Source organism: Mya arenaria, chromosome 5 (assembly GCF_026914265.1).
Source record: "Mya arenaria isolate MELC-2E11 chromosome 5, ASM2691426v1".
Taxonomy (NCBI): domain Eukaryota; kingdom Metazoa; phylum Mollusca; class Bivalvia; order Myida; family Myidae; genus Mya; species Mya arenaria.
The window spans coordinates 39,147,927-39,169,414 of record NC_069126.1 but is presented as its reverse complement, the minus strand read 5'-3'; the positions used below and the strand labels follow the sequence as shown (position 1 = coordinate 39,169,414).

At 36.8% G+C, this 21,488-nt stretch overlaps 1 protein-coding gene across 1 annotated transcript in view; it reads left to right on the top strand.

Annotated features, from left to right (window-relative positions):
• Positions 1 to 1,320: 1,320 nt before the first annotated feature.
• The window catches only part of LOC128234330 (fibril-forming collagen alpha chain-like), a 42,213-nt gene continuing 22,045 nt past the window's right edge, over positions 1,321 to 21,488 (top strand). Inside the window, exons 1-12 of the mRNA XM_052948505.1 lie at positions 1,321 to 1,590; positions 5,265 to 5,402; positions 5,832 to 5,896; positions 7,432 to 7,485; positions 7,750 to 7,818; positions 11,182 to 11,277; positions 13,260 to 13,358; positions 13,661 to 13,768; positions 17,523 to 17,576; positions 17,760 to 17,813; positions 18,011 to 18,109; positions 18,275 to 18,373. Of these exons, the coding sequence (XP_052804465.1) occupies positions 1,521 to 1,590; positions 5,265 to 5,402; positions 5,832 to 5,896; positions 7,432 to 7,485; positions 7,750 to 7,818; positions 11,182 to 11,277; positions 13,260 to 13,358; positions 13,661 to 13,768; positions 17,523 to 17,576; positions 17,760 to 17,813; positions 18,011 to 18,109; positions 18,275 to 18,373 (1,005 nt within the window). The 5' untranslated portion in view covers positions 1,321 to 1,520. The remainder of the gene's footprint in view (positions 1,591 to 5,264; positions 5,403 to 5,831; positions 5,897 to 7,431; positions 7,486 to 7,749; positions 7,819 to 11,181; positions 11,278 to 13,259; positions 13,359 to 13,660; positions 13,769 to 17,522; positions 17,577 to 17,759; positions 17,814 to 18,010; positions 18,110 to 18,274; positions 18,374 to 21,488) is intronic.

Below are 21,488 nucleotides of genomic sequence, written 5' to 3'. Positions count from 1 at the left end.
TTTATGGAATATATATACAATTTAATACAATTTGTAATTTTGGGAGAGTTTGTAAGTTTTTAAGCAAGTGTTTACATTCACCGCCGCTTTTTTGTGTAAGAGAGTGACCTACCTAGTTAAAATGAACTCAACGAGAATTTACCTGAAAGAAAAATTGTCATTTACTCTACTTTTACCACAAAAAAAAACGTAGTTAGCGGAAGTAACATTAGCGACATCAATTTTGGACATAACATTGTCAGCAACGAGTTATCGATTGAACTTGATAATCGCTCATCACTTATTCAAATCACAACATCATATATCGTTTACCATCGTCACCATGATTGTTAATGTCTGTGTTTTACCATGACGATGATTGTGATAGCTCAAGAATCACTACCAGTTTCGCTGCAAATGTTTACAAGAAGCGTTCCATAATTTTACCAAAGTACGCACTTTTCTGAAATATCTAACGACACATGCTTTTAATCAGTCGTCTGCTGAGATCAGCCATTTGCAGACGCCGTCTGATTAAAAAAATTTTTTAGGGCTTGTCTCAAAGTTGTGTAAAAGTTAAACTTGAACACATTCTCTATATCGAAGTGGGCCTGTGACTGTATTGTATGTCCTTCTAAAAGTACAGGTAATTAGTACAATCTTACAGGCCACGATGATTTAAAACAGTTACTGGCCCTTATACTTTTAGCTCAGTATTTAAATTTAATGTTATTGTAAGAAAACTATTTTTTAAGCTTGATTGAAGCCATACACTTGACCAGCACAATTTAGTAACGACATAGTGTGATTTACAAACGTAACCCATAGAAAGTATAGCATACAATATAGCTGAGAAAGTGGCAACATAATGAATGATAACGACTAGGATCTACTACCCTATGCTTCAAGCATTCCTCATAACAAAGGGTCAACACCATTATAACATTTACCAAACATATAAAGTTAGTGTTCTTGTATTTCATGGGTCGAAAATTCTATGAGTTATTTAACATATCTGTCAACTTTCAAAATGCAAAATCCCTTATGTCAGCTTATTTCGTATCGAAAGAGTCTGAACATGATACGCTGCTATAACAGTAAAACCCAGCTGCCGAGGCTTATCAGTACTTAATCTGCCATACACATAGAGTTCTCTCACGCTTCGTCTGCTGCGGTTAATTCCACTTTGCTTGAAATTAAAACAAAGTCAGTGACCTACATATCCATTGCAAAGTACATAAAAACATATCGCTCCGCCCGATGTTGGATGTAACAGAAACTCCTATTGGCTGAGACATAGTAGGCGGCGCTTATGAGGTAGTTGTTGCCGCGGAAAGCTGTAGCGCGGACGGGAAGCCTAACATTGAGACTGACGGCTGTGACGGCCGTTTGAGGCAACCGAAGAGCTCCGGGATTGAGCGTTCCACGGAACACAGGAGCTCCGCGTCCCCTAACGGTAGCTGGCGGTAGCTGGCTTGCCAAGGACGCCATTTCCTGTTTTAAAAACGCGTCCTTCATGTATTGAATAGGGGATTATAAACATGAAGTTCGACATAGTGCGGTGGGCGCTTTTACCCTTGCTGGTGGTTGCCGTCACTGCTCAGAGCGAAGGTAGGCTTTGATTGTGCATGTCAATGTATCAGAAATTATTCATTTACGAAGTTATCACTTATAAAACTTAAAAAGACACCTTCCGGTTGTGGCAGAAAAGTAATAGGTAAAGAAAAGGAGACTTATCCGATCGTTCTTAATTCCGTTTAAAGTCGAAAAATACAGAAAATATATACAATAAAATAACAACATGCTTCACGACTTTTTTGTTTCGGCACAATATGAGGAGTGACCTGTGTTGCATTTCACCATGGTGTTTATGACGTAATTTGCTGTATAAATGCATAATGGACCGAATATCTTATTATCATGTTTTTGAACAACTGTATTCAAATAAATCTTTATCATAAAATTATGACCAATAGAAAAAGAGTTTAGCTATATTACACAATTGTACTATAAAAACAATCGTAATGGTTGTTTTAAACCGGAAACAAAGTGAAACATGTCATGATCCATAGGTCTAATATTATTTTCTTAAAGCTGTACTCTCACAGATTGAACGTTTTGACAACTTTTTTTTGTCTTGGAACGAGCCAATTATTGTGAAAATCCATGAAAACTAGTCAAATAAGACTGCTGACAAAAAATAAGATCGCAGATTTTTATATTCAATTTCAAAAATTGATGGTTTTTGCATTTTCCTTAAACCGTTAGTAATGGTTTAAGCCATAAAACATTAATTTTCGAACGGAAATATGAAAATTTACGATCTGATTTTTTGTCAGCAAACTTATATTATTGGTTTGCAGATATTTACGCAAAAGTTTGCTCTCCCCAAGACAAAAAATAAAAAAGTTGTAAAAGTGGTATATCTGTGATAGTGCAGCTATAAACCGTAATCATTTATTAATCAGTAGTATTCCATAATAGTTGTATATTTACTTGTAAAACAACTTTTGATTATTCACGGCTCGCTAATCATGTATTATAAGAGATTTGTCTTTAAATCGGTATCTTGTGTAAAACAATAATCATCAGCTATACTAAAGATGGCATTCATGATAGGTATTAGTTATGTATCATTCATTATTCATAAACATACTACTGAAATACCGATTATATTTCAAATATTCAATGTGTTCGTCTGTTATAATGGCCTTATTTTGTCTAAACTAATTTATTCCATAAGCATTGGATCTCCATGAAACATGCTGTAGTTTTGTCAAACATTCGGACATCGGCATCGGCTCGAGAGGAAAACGAACTAAAAGGCACGGCTAAGGTTAGGATCCCTCGATAATATTGGCCTGTTTTGACGATTAGCAACATTATTCATGATTGTTGTGTCAAGTTGGTGCAATATAAATGTGTATTGATCAAAAGTTATTTGTCTAGAAACCGGTAATGACGTATTTGCTTCCAAATTAGTATTTATGCACAATGCTAAGGAGCAGTGCACGCAAATAAGTGGCTAAGGTTAGGTGCCATTTATTGAGAGAGGCGTTCATTACCTACGGTAATTTTGTTTCGTGTTTGTATCTGTTCTTTCTGAGAGATTAAAGGTTTCCGTAACACTGTGCGACATCATCATTATCCAGATGAGGTATTTTGAAACTGCCAAATCTGATTTCGCTGTGTTTTCATCTAGATACAGTTGAGAAAAAAACTACAGTGACGCGATGTTGTGGATGAAAAGCGTCTATTTTGTACTTTTGGTGTACCTTTTTAAATTTGAGGATGCATTAAAACAAGTAATAAAGAAATATTCACATTCATATTTAATCAATCGTTACCAGAAGCGAAACTGATCGCACTTAATTAGTACTTAAATTGTTAACGGTAGGTCGGTCTTGTCAAAAATGTTGACAAAAGATTGTAATGATGATAAAGGTTTAAAGTAGATGAATGATGTTTCCTGTATACTCGTATTTGAAAATAATGTCTGGCTCGATCAAACATAGTTTAAACGGTTGCAGGCATAGGACGAATACTTTACAGGTTGTTAAATAGGGCCGATCTAGAACTGTTATGTTTGCTGTGTCACTAAACCCTAGTTTCTCCTCACATAATAATACTCTATTGTTTAGATCTTCATTTGTGATTTAAGACAGTCTTGCTGTACGTAAGCGCAAACATGGCTAACGCTATTTAGCAACCCGAGACAAATTTACCGTACGCACAGCTGTCATTAGGTCTAGAAAATGACACAGCAGGATCCAGATAATAAGATTCTGAACTTGTCTCGGAGGCAGAATCGGTAAATGCCACAAGTCGAGGGAGTGAACTGAATCTCCTTAGACCGAGCCTGGTTTGGCAATTTGTACCAACAAAAAACATGTTTAGTGACACAGCAAACATAACAGTTCTAGATCGGCCCTATTTAACAACCTGAAAAGTATTCGTCCTATGCCTGCAACCGTTTAAACTATGTTTGATCGAGCCAGATATTATTTTCAAATACGAGTATACAGGAAACATCATTCATCTACTTTAAACCTTTATCATCATTACAATCTTTTGTCAACATTTTTGACAAGACCGATCTACCGTTGACAATTTAAGTACTAATGAAGTGCGATCAGTTTCGCTTCTGGTAACGATTGATTAAATATGAATGTGAATATTTCTTTATTACTTGTTTTAATGCATCCTCAAATTTAAAAAGGTACACCAAAAACTACAAAATAGACGATTTTCATCCAAAACATCGCGTCACTGTAGTTTTTTTCTCAACTGTATCTAGATGAAAACACAGCGAAATCAGATTTGGCAGTTTCAAAATACCTCATCTGGATAATGATGATGTCGCACAGTGTTACGGAAACCTTTAATCTCTCAGAAAGAACAGATACAAACACGAAACAAAATTACCGTAGGTAATGAACGCCTCTCTCAATAAATGGCACCTAACCTTAGCCACTTATTTGCGTGCACTGCTCCTTAGCATTGTGCATAAATACTAATTTGGAAGCAAATACGTCATTACCGGTTTCTAGACAAATAACGTTTGATCAATACACATTTATATTGCACCAACTTGACACAACAATCATGAATAATGTTGCTAATCGTCAAAACAGGCCAATATTATCGAGGGATCCTAACCTTAGCCGTGCCTTTTAGTTCGTTTTCCTCTCGAGTCGATGCCGATGTCCGAATGTTTGACAAAACTACAGCATGTTTCATGGAGATCCAAGTACCAATGGGTGTGGAATTTTCTCTAGCAGGTTTTTCACAATATGCCAGTGTCTAAGCTGGCTTCCAAAATTTTAAATCGCCGAAAAACTCACCTTTTACATGGGCGCCGCCATCTTGTTTGAATGCTAAGGTTAAGCTCGATTCTCCCCCCTGTTAAGGGCCATTTTGAATTATGATCGTGTGTCACGACTCAACGAGGGCTAGTATTCTATGTGTAGGTTGCGAGTGCGTCATATATCTTTGTGTTGGCTGTTTTTTATTCAATCAGTTGGGGGGATTGGGTGTCATAGTTCTATGTTATACCGGCAATCTTTTATTTGACATCAAATTCAAAAGAAATTTATTCCACTTTGTTTCGAGCCCTGCATAAATTGTGATGATTAGAACGTTGCGCTTTTCTACCTTTGGTGAGAACGAGGTTTACGCAAATCAGTTTCTATCCATACTAACCGTCCGAAATAAGCGACGATTTGTCTTGGTATTTTTTAAACCGCTGACTAATAAAGATGATTCATACGTTTTTGTGTCAACAGAGAAACCGTGTGTCGAGGACAACGGGGACACGTATTATGACGGCGATACGTGGCGTCAAAAGGTTGGTGATGTGGAGAAAATCTGCGAGTGTATCAACGGGAATATAACGTGCCTTACAGAGGAAGAATATAACATTGGTACGTTTCAACGGGCACATTCTGTAATTCACTGTACTCGCCTCGCTGTAACCGTATATTTGAAAGCTCTTATAAACGCAATGAATATTATTTAAAGCAACATGCTACCCTAAGGCGTCAACATATCTTTGCTTCCACTTTTATTTCATACCGACCGTACGTTTTTTTTGCGTTTTGATCGGCATGTTGCTGTTTTTAGTATTTCTCTAAATAAACTAATAAATGAACATGTTAATTTTTACCATTTATATAATTTAAAACTTCCTGCAATAGTGATTTACCCTATTAAAGGTCTGTTTGGTACAGACTCCTGGTTTAAAGAAATAGGAAAGCAGTTTTGCCTACCTACCTACCTACCCTTTTTGAGTTGTTAGGGAAACCAAGATTTAAATTGATTATCACGTTAATCATTTCAACTGTATTCTATAGAGTACGAAAAGGAGCCGGAATCCGTACCCTACCACGACCCCTACGAGTACAAGACCATCATGCCGGTATGTGTTCATTACTCTAGTGCGTAAGACCAAGCATGCCAATATGCTTAAACTATACTAGAGTGTAAGGCCAACATGCCGGTATGTATTCCCTACGCTGGTAAGTAAGGCCAACATGCCGGTATGTATTCCCTACGCTGGTATGTCAGGCCAACATGCCGGTATGTATTCCCTACGCTGGTAAGTAAGGCCAACATGCCGGTATGTATTCCCTACGGTGGTAAGTACGGCCAACATGCCGGTAAGTATTCCCTACGCTGGTAAGTAAGGCCAACATGCCGGTATGTATTCCCTACGCTGGTAAGTAATGCCAACATGCCGGTATGTATTCCCTACGCTGGTAAGTAAGGCCAACATGCCGGTATGTATTCCCTACGCTGGTATGTCAGGCCAACATGCCGGTATGTATTCCCTATGCTGGTATGTCAGGCCATCATGCCGGTATGTCAGGCCAACATGCCGGTAAGTATTCCCTACCCTGGTATGTCAGGCAATCATGCCGGTATGTATTCCCTACGCTGGTATGTCAGGCCATCATGCCGGTATGTATTCCCTGCGCTGGTAAGTCAGGCCAACATGCCGGTATGTATTCCCTACGCTGGTAAGTCAGGCCAACATGCCGGTAAGTAATCCCTACGCTGGTAAGTCAGGCCATCATGCCGGTATGTATTCCCTACACTGGTATGTCAGGCCATCATGCCGGTATGTCAGGCAAACTTGCCGGTAAGTCAGGCAAACATGCCGGTAAGTTTTCCCTACGCTGCGGCCGGTATGTCAGGCCAACGTGCCGGTATGTATTCCCTACGCTGGTAAGTCAGGCCGACATGCCGGTATGTATTCCCTTCGCTGGTAAGTCAGGCCATCATGCCGGTATGTATTCCCTACGCCGGTATGTCAGGCCATCATGCCGGTATGAATTCCCTTCGCTGATAAGTCAGGTCATCATGCTGGTATGTATTCCCTACGCTGTTAAGTCAGGCCAACATGGCGGTATGTATTCCCTACGCTGGTAAGTCAGGCCAACATGTCGGTATGTATTCCCTTCGTTGGTATGTCAGGCCAACATGCCGGTATGTCAGGCCATCATGCCGGTATGTATTCCCTGCGCTGGTAAGTCAGGCCAACATGCTGGTATGTATTCCCTACGCTGGTAAGTCAGGCCATCATGCCGGTATGTATTCCCTACGCTGGTAAGTCAGGCCATCATGTCGGTGTGTATTCCCTACGCTGGTAGGTCAGGCCAACATGCCGGTATGTATTCCCTTCGCTGGTATGTCAGGCCAACATGTATGTATTCCCCACGCTGGTATGTCAGGCCATCATGCCGGTATGTATTCCCTAAGCTGGTATGTCAGGCCAACATGTATGTTTTCCCTACGCTGGTAAGTCAGGCCAACATGTCGATTTGTATTTACTGTTCAGACCATCAAGCCGGATGCCAAAATTACTATATACTGTTTGAATTTATTTCTAAATATTAATCTTAATTTTAATTCATGTTAAATGATAATTATATTAACGGGATAACGTTTCAGGGGCCGGCGGGACCCGTGGGAGAGCCAGGGCCGATGGGACTCCATGGACAGATGGTACGTGCCTCTCGGCGGAATAATGCCCGCCCTAGACTAGACTCCCAGAATAGATAACCATTAATTGTTTATGATTTCGTTAAGAACAACTTTTGCATACGATTGATCATGATATAAACAACAAGAAGATAATGCGCGAACTTTTATCGAAGAGTAGTACATGTTTATGTTGTTTTTACAATACTGGGGAGTAGAAGTTGAATTCTTATTTAACCGCTGATCATATAAACTCGTGTTTGAGTGCGCGTGCTTCCGGTGTTGCAGGGAAGCCGTGGGCCGGACGGGGAACACGGAAAGCCGGGACCTCCGGGAAATGTCGGACAGACACTTATGGTAAGTTGTCGGAGACGCAACATTTGGTATCTAACAAGTAGTTCTACACAAGCAGACCTAATATAATTGAAGAGAAGTCAGACAATCGATCATCATAATAAAACACAAATTTACGCGACGTCAGTTTGAAATAGGTTTCAATGTTGTACCATGGATGATCACGTGATTAAAATGGATCAGCCAACATTATTATTGTAAAATAAAACTATAAAACATGTTTGATAAAAAAAAACCTTTATAAACCAACAATTGTATTAACTGAGGGAAGAAAAAGGAAATATCATGGTACAAAAAACTTTGTTTTTTTACCGTTATTACAAACTTTTGGGCACATTTAATTAAGGAATGAATTGCGCGGTTGATGTCATAATCGGGGATATGAACGCAATTGGGCTGGTCAAAGTACGCGTGGAGTCCGTACTTTGACCAGTCCAATTGCGTTAATATCAACGATAATGACATCAACCCCGCAATTCCTTCCCTATATTTACACCAATAGTTCATTATTTCATTATAGAATTGTTTGAAAAAATACTTCATTCAATTTAAGAAAACCTTTCAGTAATCCTTTCTTACCCTTTCTGTAAATAGAGCGACCCGACTGTAACCGGAAACATTTTTTTTTCAAATGACGTCACAATAACGCGGGAAAAGATCAACCACTAGAAATCTTTTCAACGTAAAAACACTTTTGGCAATGGTACGTTTAAAATATAATAAATTAACACTTTCTAAAATGTTGATCTATATTTTACGGCAGCTGCTGACACAATACAAACAATAACAAGATCAATTAAGTTTTCATGTATATTGTTATGCGATGAATTTCGATCCGAACATATCCGAAGATGTTGCGTTCATCGATTGACGAACGCAATTGCCGAAAGGCAGTTCATTTAAGGAATGAATTGCGGGGTTAATGTCATTATCGGGGTATGAACGCAATTGGGAAGGACTCCACGCGTACCTTGACCAGCCCAATTGCGTTCATATCCCCGATAATGACATCAACCCCGCAATTCATTCCTTATATTTACACCAATAGTTCATTATTTTATTCAAGAAACGTTAAAAAGATACTTCATTTCATTTCAGATTACCTTTCAGTTATCCTTTCTTACCCATTCTGTAAATAGGACGACTCGACTGTTACCGGAAACATTTTTTTAAATGACGTCACAATAACGCGGGAAACTCACTTGAAATCGCTTTTAAACATAAAATTGAAACACTTTTGGCAACAAAACGTTTAAAATTTAATAACTTAGCACTTTCAAAATGATGATTTTTCTTTCATGCTTTATGATGAAATATGGGGTTTTAACAGTGAAATAACAACAGTGAAAATTCACTGCAAAATAAGGAGTGAAAATATCAACTTTCAGAACTACTTTTAAATCCCTTTGTTGTTACATGTACTTGCCTTGATCAAAACAGAACACTGGACTTCAGTAAATTATGTCAAAAAATGTTAAAAAAAATAAAAAAAATTTTTTATAAATTTAAATAAATATATAATTGGAAATTAAAAACTTACCGCTTATTACCGGTTATACCGTTTATCAAACATTTTACTGATCTTTTAAGCTGAATGTTCGAACATTTGCTTTCATACCAAACAAATTACAGACAAAAACAACTGTTCGAACATAAATAAAATTTTATATCATCGTTCAAATGTATTTTGAACTGTTAACCGTTGAAGTACGTAAAATGAGCTTCCTGGAGAATTCACACAACAATTTACAGATAGATCCGATATTTTTTACCCCACCCACACCTCAAAATGTGTCAACAAACTAGCGTGGCATTAACTCTTTATCTGGAAAACAAACATTTTAAAGCGAAACAGACAGGTCTCTGACAGTAGGATGACAGAATATTAACTTACTATAAAAACACGCGTACATGCAGTCTTAAGTAAGAAGAATGGTTAAAATCCAATGAGTATCCGCATTTGTTTTGCTAACACATTTGACCTTCCAAATTTTCATTCTTTAAATATCGGCGTAGTAATTTGGTTATATATTCATGCCCATCTTAAAATAAAAGGTGTTTTCATTATTTTTTGGAACAAATGTGCACTAATAATACTTCATTGTTAACTGTTCATAAAGCTTTGCAATGAAAAACGAGCGAATATTAAGCTATAAGAATGATTAGCAGAGAACTATTTCTAAGCAAACCGAAAGTAGAAAAGTTGACAGCTATAATTATGCATGAGGGGCGCCCCACGGGTAGCGGGGTAAAGCCCACCCTTTTCAAAAAAGGGGGTAATTCAGAAATAAATAAAAAACAAAACGAATAAAACTCCGAAAATAAGCATAAAAGAAACAGAAAATTTGTTTATTTCAGTGTAAGGTCGTATTTAATTTCACTCGTGATAATAAAAAAACTACATTTTCTATGACACTCGTGAAATAAAATACGATCTTACACTAAAATAAACACATATCCTCTATATATTTTACGGGACCTGCTGACACAATACAAACAATAACAAGATCAATAGTTTTCATGTAATGCGATGAATTGCGATCCGAACATATCCGAAGATGTTGCGTTCATCGATTGATGAACGTTCATCGATTGATGAACGCAATTGCCGAAAGGCAGTTCATTTAAGGAATGAAGTTGAGGTGTAAATATTGGGTATTTAATAACTTGTCCCTTAACTCGTAGGCTTTTATAGCTTGGTTTACGAACCTTATGCTTCGATTCATCAAAGCTCAAACTGTCATTTCTGTTGAGAAATTAATACGCATTAAATGGTTTAACTTTAGGTATTTCAATTACAATAACTTATTATAATTATTTCAATTGTGGATTAAGCTTGAAATGATATCCCTGAAAATATACAGTTTCTTATCAATAATTGAAAAACGCTTAGGCGTAGAAACCTCAAACTTAGTAGACATCCCTCATACATGACCAGCGTTCTAACTGTTTTACGTCAGTTGGGCTAAGATCCAGGTCGTGGTGACCTCGAGCTAAAATCCGATTATTTCAATAAATGAAGAAGTATCCAGGTACCTCAAACTTGGTATGGTAGTAAATTGGAAGTGCTTCCTTTAAGTCATATTTCAACAACGTTCGCGACGTCTTTAATGCTTTGCATCAACATTAATCTTGTACATAACTGTAATTTATCTTAGGGTTATAACAATCAGCGACTTTAATCTTGTACATAACTGTAATTGATGTTAGGATTATAACAATCAGCGACTTTAATGAACCTTGGTATGGTGTGTAATGGCACTATTTGCACACAAATCAAAACAATTTACAATTGTTGTTACCTACAGTTTTGAGTTAAAGTCGGTTTTCATGAATGAACACTTCCGAGCCAGATTTCACTTTCAGTCAGCAGATCAGGCGTACCAGAACTACTACCAGGCGATGTATGGCCAGAAAGCTGGTGGCTTCCAGATGGGACCCCAGTACCTCACCGCCAATGTCGTAAGTTACAATTTCATGCACGCTTACGCCATTCAAATTATGGTCGCTCTGCTTCCAGCATTTGCGTATAAATAAAAAGTATTGGCATTATTTAATATAAACGCATAAAATCATAGAATGAATAGTATCTTGTTATTGTGTTGCAGGTAAATTACAATGTATAGTATTTGAAGCATTAGCAATGCGAAACCTGAGATACAACTATTTTAAACTTAGACAATTATTTTTGTTTCTTATCTCATAAAAGTCAAATAAAAAAGCACCATTACAAATAAGCGTGCTTCAGGGTCACGTCAGGTTATAATAACAAATCCTGCAGGCGATGAGACACTTACGGTCGGTAATCATTTCTGAAACATCATGGGCTGAACTCAGAGTGAATATCAATATGTTATCTTCCTACCAGAGCCTCCTTTCTTGACCCTTATTAATCTGATAAATATAACGATCTAAAAATAGTTATATGATAAAAATAAAACGACGGGATACATAATTACAGCGCGGAAATAGCCGAACAAGCAAAAACTCATACTCGGACTGCAACACAACCAATCCATGTTTATGGTTTCGACGTCATTCTGCTAAACATAGAGCGCATTGAGACAAAAAAAATGGGTTAAAACGACACAAATAGAAGTAGTTCTTTGGAGTTTGTGGTCTTAAGACTACCTGCGCGCATGCGCAGATAGTCTAAAAAGTATGCTTTTAATAAATCGCATAAACACCGAAAATATTTCTTTCACTGTTAAGAAATCAATGGCTGTTGTCTGTGCTGGTCACGGGTGTTAAAAAATCTTACACTCTGATGGCTATTCTTGAGTATTGCCATATATCTTTTATTATCATGGATGGACATTGTAAAATGTATTGATATTATAACAAGAAACACCCGTTTGCATGCTACAGTGGGAAAGTTTGGAACTTTTTACCAGAAGGAATACGTAAATCGAACACGGAAACGACATTTAAAGCCTAGTGCAAGAAGTTGTTTTTTTACATCATCAGTTGCAAAAACCGTTGTAAGAATTGTACGCATAATTCCATGACTATTGTGTTTACATTATGTATATCTCGAGTAAGGTGTTAAATACATGTGTGACCGTCCTACTTACTCAGTTAATTAATTTTTAATGATAGTTTTTGTTAATCTTTAGGTACAAATTGATGTATTGTTCGGCATTGATGTATTAATTAATTATTATATTAATGTTTCTTTATGTTTTCGTATATTTTTTAATACAATACAATACGTTTATTTCGGCTTTAAACTTACATAGTTTATAGCAGTGAAAAATAACAGATGAAAAGTAGTAAACAGAACTTAACAAAGGGATGTTATGTATAAAAGACATATGCATGAGATGTTATTTCATACATGTATATTATTCCAATATAACAGTACAAAAAGTCAGACGAAGGTGTAATTTCAGGTTTAATATTTAACTTAATATATTAAGTCGTTGGTAAAATTTCATTTCTTAATTTCATTGCAAAAAATATGTATTGCGCAATATTCATTTGACATTTTTTTGATTTGGAGGATATAAGCGTTTCGAACTTATTTAAAGTAGGCCAACTACAAAAGTAAGGTTTAAAATATGTTTTTCTTAGGATCTATATACAGGACAGACAAGCAAAAAGTAAAATTCTGTTTCTGTTAATACGTACCCTTTTGAAATAACATAAATCCATGCTTACGTTTTCATTCTAAGCATTTATGTGTGTGTGCGTGTGCGTGTGTATGTTCTTTCAGAAGGCCACATTGTAAAGAAGTCGTATGTAATGTTTGTTTATAATATGATGTCTAAATGTGTTACCTTCTTTAAATAAAGTTATTATTATTATTATTGTTATTATTGTTATTATTTTATTATTATTATTATTATTATTATTATTATTATTATTATTATTATTATTATAACACTGTCTCTGTTCTAGGCTGGCGGTATTTAACTGTATAATTATATATTCGTTTTTTCCAGGGCCCACAGGGACCACGCGGCCCCAACGGTCTTCCTGGTCCCTCGGGACAGCAGGGTCTCCAGGGTAACCGTGGCTCAACAGGAGAGCCAGGTCCGCCGGTAAGGCTCGCTCACACGTGCTACCGTTCTTGTATTTTACTACACTATTGTCTGCTTAAGGTGGTGTAGAGATATTTTTATAATTAACATGTTTAGATGACTGAAATTGAATACAACTAAAGATAAATATGCAATGCTCTCCTTCAATTGATTTTACACTGACTTGCTTTTCAAAACTGGTTTCAAATCTATGAAGAAAAACAAAAAATATGTATCCTGGTATTACATTACTTTAGTTAAACAATGTACAGGTTGCTAACATAGTGTACCCATTGGGAAATCCTTAACATTTATGCTTTTAGGGACCTCCCGGACCATCCGGTTTGCCTGGCTCCTCTGGCCCCCCTGGCCCCGACGGAAATCCAGGCCGCAACGGCGTCCCGGGTCAGAGAGGACCACAAGGAACAAAGGTGGGAGTTTCAGTTGTCTTTAATGACTATCTCTCTTTTTCGTCCGAAAACACGCTGTCAAATAAACAACAACAACTTCTACTACTACTACTGCTACTACTACTACTACTGCAACTGGTACTGCTGCTACTACTACTACTACTACTACTACTACTACTACTACTACTACTACTACTACTACTACTACTACTACTACTACTACTACTACTACTACTACTACTACTACTACTACTACTACTACTACTACTACTACTACAGCTGCTGCTGCTGCTGCTGCTGCTGCAGCTGCAGCTGCTGCAGCTACTGCTACTGCTACTGCTACTGCTACTGCTACTTCTACTTCTACTACTACTACCTGTTACTGCTACTTCTACTTCAACTGCTACTGCTACTGCTACTACTACTACTACTACTACTACTACTACTACTACTACTACTACTACTACTACTACTACTACTACTACTACTACTACTACTACTACTACTACTACTACTACTACTACTACTACTACTACTACTACTACTACTACTACTACTACTACTACTACTACTACTACTACTACTACTACTACTACTACTACTACTACTACTACTACTACTACTACTACTACTACTACTACTACTACTACTACTACTACTACTACTACTACTACTACTACTACTACTACTACTACTACTACTACTACTACTACTACTACTACTACTACTACTACTACTACTACTACTACTACTACTACTACTACTACTACTACTACTACTACTACTACTACTACTACTACTACTACTACTACTACTACTACTACTACTACTACTACTACTACTACTACTACTACTACTACTACTACTACTACTACTACTACTACTACTACTACTACTACTACTACTACTACTACTACTACTACTACTACTACTACTACTACTACTACTACTACTACTACTACTACTACTACTACTACTACTACTACTACTACTACTACTACTACTACTACTACTACTACTACTACTACTACTACTACTACTACTACTACTACTACTACTACTACTACTACTACTACTACTACTACTACTACTACTACTACTACTACTACTACTACTACTACTACTACTACTACTACTACTACTACTACTACTACTACTACTACTACTACTACTACTACTACTACTACTACTACTACTACTACTACTACTACTACTACTACTACTACTACTACTACTACTACTACTACTACTACTACTACTACTACTACTACTACTACTACTACTACTACTACTACTACTACTACTACTACTACTACTACTACTACTACTACTACTACTACTACTACTACTACTACTACTACTACTACTACTACTACTACTACTACTACTACTACTACTACTACTACTACTACTACTACTACTACTACTACTACTACTACTACTACTACTACTACTACTACTACTACTACTACTACTACTACTACTACTACTACTACTACTACTACTACTACTACTTCTACTACTACTACTACTACTACTACTACTACTACTACTACTACTACTACTACTACTACTACTACTACTACTACCACTACCACTACCGATACCACCACCACCACCACCACTACCACTACCACTACCACTACCACTACCGCTACTACCACTACTACTACTACTACTACTACTACTACTACTACTACTACTACTCCTACCTACTACCCACTACTCCTACCTACTTATTATCATTTAAACACAGCATTTTGTTATTTATACGACTTAACTTTAGACTTTTTATTTCAATTATGTATTTGAAAATTGATCGAAATAACTTGACCAATTTTTAATTTGATGACTGATTCACAAGCCCTTATTGTATTATATTTATTTACCGAAGAATATGAGATATGTTTAACAATTAAAACATAACTCATTTTATTCATTTAAAGAAATCGTGGTTTGATACCCCAATACAAACTTTAGATCCAGTACGCTCTTTATATTCGCGATCCGAATATATCCAAAAAGTCGCATTTGCTAAAAGGCCGCTCACTGAAGGAATGGAAGTTGATGTGGAATTATAAACATTTGGCCGGTTGCTCTAGTTTACCTAGACCGAGTTTATAGCCTGGATTAAAAAATGTCTTACCTTTAATTGTATTTTCACCGTTAGCTATTGACCCAAGATTGAATAAGAAACAGCTAAGCGACTGGCCAATAGTCTTAGAGAGAAAAAGTAATGAAACATTAGAGAAATAAGTTTTGCTATTGACCGTTAGGCCTAGAGTTTACATACGCGCGTGAGCGATATGTACAGGTTATAGTAGAGTTTACATACGCGCGTGAGCGATATGTACAGGTTATACTAGAGTTTACATAAGCGCGTGAGCGATATGTACAGGTTATACTAGAGTTTACATAAGCGCGTGAGCGATATGTACAGGTTATAGAAGAGTTTACATACGCGCGTGAGCGATATGTACAGGTTATACTAGAGTTTACATAAGCGCGTGAGCGATATGTACAGGTTATACTAGAGTTTACATAAGCGCGTGAGCGATATGTACAGGTTATAGAAGAGTTTACATACGCGCGTGAGCGATATGTACAGGTTATACTAGAGTTTACATACGCGCGTGAGCGATATGTACAGGTTATACTAGAGTTTACATAAGCGCGTGAGCGATATGTACAGGTTATACTAGAGTTTACATAAGCGCGTGAGCGATATGTACAGGTTATAGAAGAGTTTACATACGCGCGTGAGCGATATGTACAGGTTATAGAAGAGTATACATACGCGCGTGAGCGATATGTACAGGTTATAGAAGAGTATACATACGCGCGTGAGCGATATGTACAGGTTATAGAAGAGTATACATACGCGCGTTAGCGATATGTACAGGTTATAGTAGAGTTTACATACGCGCGTGAGCGATATGTACAGGTTATAGTAGAGTTTGCATACGCGCGTTAGCGATATGTACAGGTTATAGAAGAGTATACATACGCGCGTGAGCGATATGTACAGGTTATAGAAGAGTATACATACGCGCGTTAGCGATATGTACAGGTTACAGAAGAGTATACATACGCGCGTGAGCGATATGTACAGGTTATTGTAGAGTTTACATACGCGCGTGAGCGATATGTACAGGTTATAGTAGAGTTTTCATACGCGCGTGAGCGATATGTACAGATTATAGTAGAGTTTACATACGCGCGTAAGCGATATGTACAGGTTATAGTAGATTTTACATACGCGCGTGAGCGATATGTACAGGTTATAGTAGAGTTTACATACGCGCGTGAGCGATATGTATAGGTTAGGCCTAGAGTTTACATACGCACGTGAGCGATATGTATAAGTTATAGTGCATTAAGTAATTTCTTCGTGAATAAGTTACCCAAGAGAGCGGGGCGCAACGAAGCGACCGTGGTTTCTTATTCACAAAGACAATACTTAATAAAATCTAACCGACCTGTGTAAACTCCTCAAAATTCAGCTTTAGAATTAAGCCGTGCGCCTGTTAAAAATACCTGTTGATCAATGTTAGATATTGTAACATCATTCCAATCAGCATTGACACTGAAATTGCCCCTTTGTATATATAAACAGTGGGCGTGGCTCTATGCTTATGCACAGTTATAGCAATTTACTTAATCATAAAGAATCGTCTTCAGAAATAAGTAACGATCCTTCACAAGTAAGAAACTGTATATTGTTGTTTCCGGCCAATCATTTATCATAAATGTAATATGTAGGATGCTATTTCAGGGACCCTCGGGCTCACCAGGCATGCCAGGGATGCCCGGCGCTAAAGGACACATGGTAAATACCAAATATCTTATTTACCGTAGCGGTTTCCGCATCAGTGGATTTGCATTATACATAATTAACGTAGATAATGATTTGAGTTGAACGCGTTTTCTGAAGATATATCAGTATATTAGAAAATACGAATAACTGCTTTTCTAATTGTGTGGCCCCTGAAGTGCGCTTCCGCTATTTTAGGGATTCCGGGGTGCACCCGGCTCGGCCGGAGAGCAGGGATCGGAAGGAGAAAAGGTCAGTCTCATAGGATTTTGTCAAGACATCTTACTTTATTTGTGAGTCGATAATCAAATGTGTTTTTTTCCTTAAATGAGAGAAAATGCAGGCTCTTTGTACGCTATCATTGAAAAGTGTATGCACTTGCGAATAATGAAGGGTTTATACAGACAATAAAAGACTGGTTACTGACATGGATAGCTTTGGATTATTAGGGACCAGAGGGGCCTCGCGGACCCCCGGGCCGCCCAGGACTGCAGGGGCAACGCGGTGTACAGGGTGACCGCGGACAAGACGGATCTTCCGGACCACAGGTACGTTACATTTTAATGTCACTTCCGGCAATTTGATAACAATCCATAAGTAATGAAACTGATGAAATATGAGGGGTTTTAGCTTATAAAAACAAAACAGTGAAAAAGAATTAGACGAGTATTGTGATTCACAGACATATTAAATGAATTATTTTCTGATACCAGGGCCTGCGCGGTGTTGACGGACTTTCGGGTCAATCAGGACCCCCGGGTAACGTAGGAAACATGGGCTCCCCGGGCTACCCCGGAGTTCCCGGCCTTAAGGTGAGATACCGTTTATAACACAACATTCCGATTTTGCTGATACATACGTTTACATAATATAGCATAAATTGTACACATTGCTGATTAACGTTTATAACGTAGCTTCCACATTTTGTTGATATATCTTACATTACATAGCGTACAACATTGTTGATATTCCGTACATTGCAAACACATATTGCCGAGATACCGTACATTGCATACACATATTTCTGTTTTACCGTACATTGCATACACACATTGGTGTTTTACCGTACATTGCATACACTCATTGCTGTTATTCCGTACATTACCTACACATATTGTTGATATACCGTACATAACATTGCATACACACATTGTTGATATACCGTACATTACATGACATAGACACATTGTTGATATACCGTACATTACATGACATAGACACATTGTTGATATACCGTACATTACATGACATAGACACATTGTTGATATACCGTACATTACATGACATAGACACATTGTTGATATACCGTACATTACATGACATAGACACATTGTTGGTATACCGTACATTACATGACATAGACACATTGTTGATATACCGTACATTACATGACATAGACACATTGTTGATATACCTTACATTACATGACTTACACACATTGTTGATATACCGTACATAACATGACATAGACACATTGTTGATATACCGTACATTACATGACATAGACACATTGTTGATATACCGTACATAACATGACTTACACACATTGTTGATATACCGTACATTACATTGCATACACACATTGTTGATATACCGTACATTACATGACTTACATACATTGTTGATATACCGTACATTACATGACATAGACACATTGTTGATATACCGTACATTACATGACATAGACACATTGTTGATATACCGTACATTACATGGCATACGCACATTGTTGATATACCGTACATTACATGACATAGACACATTGTTGATATACCGTACATTACATGGCATACGCACATTGTTGATATACCGTACATTACATGACATAAACACATTGTTGATATACCGTACATTACATGACATAAACACATTGTTGATATACCGTATATTACATGACATAAACACATTGTTGATATACCGTAAATTACATGACGTAAACATATTGTTGATATACCGTACATTACATGGCATAAACACATTGTTGATATACCGTACATTACATGGCATAAACACATTGTTGATATACCGTATATTACATGACATAAACACATTGTTGATATACCTTACATTACATGACATAAACACATTGTTGGTATACCGTACATTACATGACATAGACACATTGTTGATATACCGTACATTACATGGCATAAACACATTGTTGATATACCGTACATTACATGACAGAGACACATTGTTGGTATATCGTACATAACAGTGCATACGCACATTGTTGATATACCGTACATTACATGACATAGACACATTGTTGATATACCGTACATTACATTGCTTACACACATTGTTGATATACCGTACATTTATACATGGCTGACACACATTGCTGATATACCGTACATTACATGACATAGACACATTGTTGATATACCGTACATTACATGACATAAACACATTGTTGATATACCGTACATTACATGACATAAACACATTGTTGATATACCGTATATTACATGACATAAACACATTGTTGATATACCGTAAATTACATGACGTAAACATATTGTTGATATACCGTACATTACATGGCATAAACACATTGTTGATATACCGTATATTACATGACATAAACACATTGTTGATATACCTTACATTACATGACATAAACACATTGTTGGTATACCGTACATTACATGACATAGACACATTGTTGATATACCGTACATTACATGGCATAAACACATTGTTGATATACCGTACATTACATGACAGAGACACATTGTTGGTATATCGTACATAACAGTGCATACGCACATTGTTGATATACCGTACATTACATGACATAGACACATTGTTGATATACCGTACATTACATTGCTTACACACATTGTTGATATACCGTACATTTATACATGGCTGACACACATTGCTGATATACCGTACATTACATGACATAGACACATTGTTGATATACCGTACATTTATAAATGGCTTACACACATTGTTGATATACCTTACATTACATGACATAGACACATTGTTGATATACCGTACATTTATAAATGGCTTACACACATTGTTGATATACCTTACATTACATGACATAGACACATTGTTGATATACCGTACATTACATGACATAGACACATTGTTGATATACCGTACATAACATTGCATACACACATTGTTGATATACCGTACATTACATGACATAGACACATTGTTGATATACCGTACATTACATGACATAGACACATTGTTGATATACCATACATTACATGACATAGACACATTGTTGATATACCTTACATTACATGAAATAGACACATTGTTGATATACCGTACATTACATGATATAGACACATTGTTGATATACCGTACATTACATGACATAGACACATTGTTGATATACCGTACATTACATGACATAGACACATTGTTGATATACCGTACATTACATGACTAAGACACATTGTTGATATACCGTACATTTATAAATGGCTTACACACATTGTTGATATACCTTACATTACATGACATAGACACATTGTTGATATACCTTACATAACATTGCATACGCACATTGTTGATATACCGTACATTACATGACATAGACACATTGTTGATATACCGTACATTACATGACATAAACACATTGTTGATATACCATACATTACATGACATAGACACATTGTTGATATACCTTACATTACATGAAATAGACACATTGTTAATATACCGTACATTACATGATATAGACACATTGTTGATATACCGTACATTACATTGCATACGCACATTGTTGATATACCTTACATTTATACATGGCTTATACACATTGTTGATATACCGTACATTACATGACCTAAACACATTGTTGATATACCGTACATTACATTGCATACGCACATTGTTGATATACCTTTCATTTATACATGGCTTATACACATTGTTGATATACCGTACATT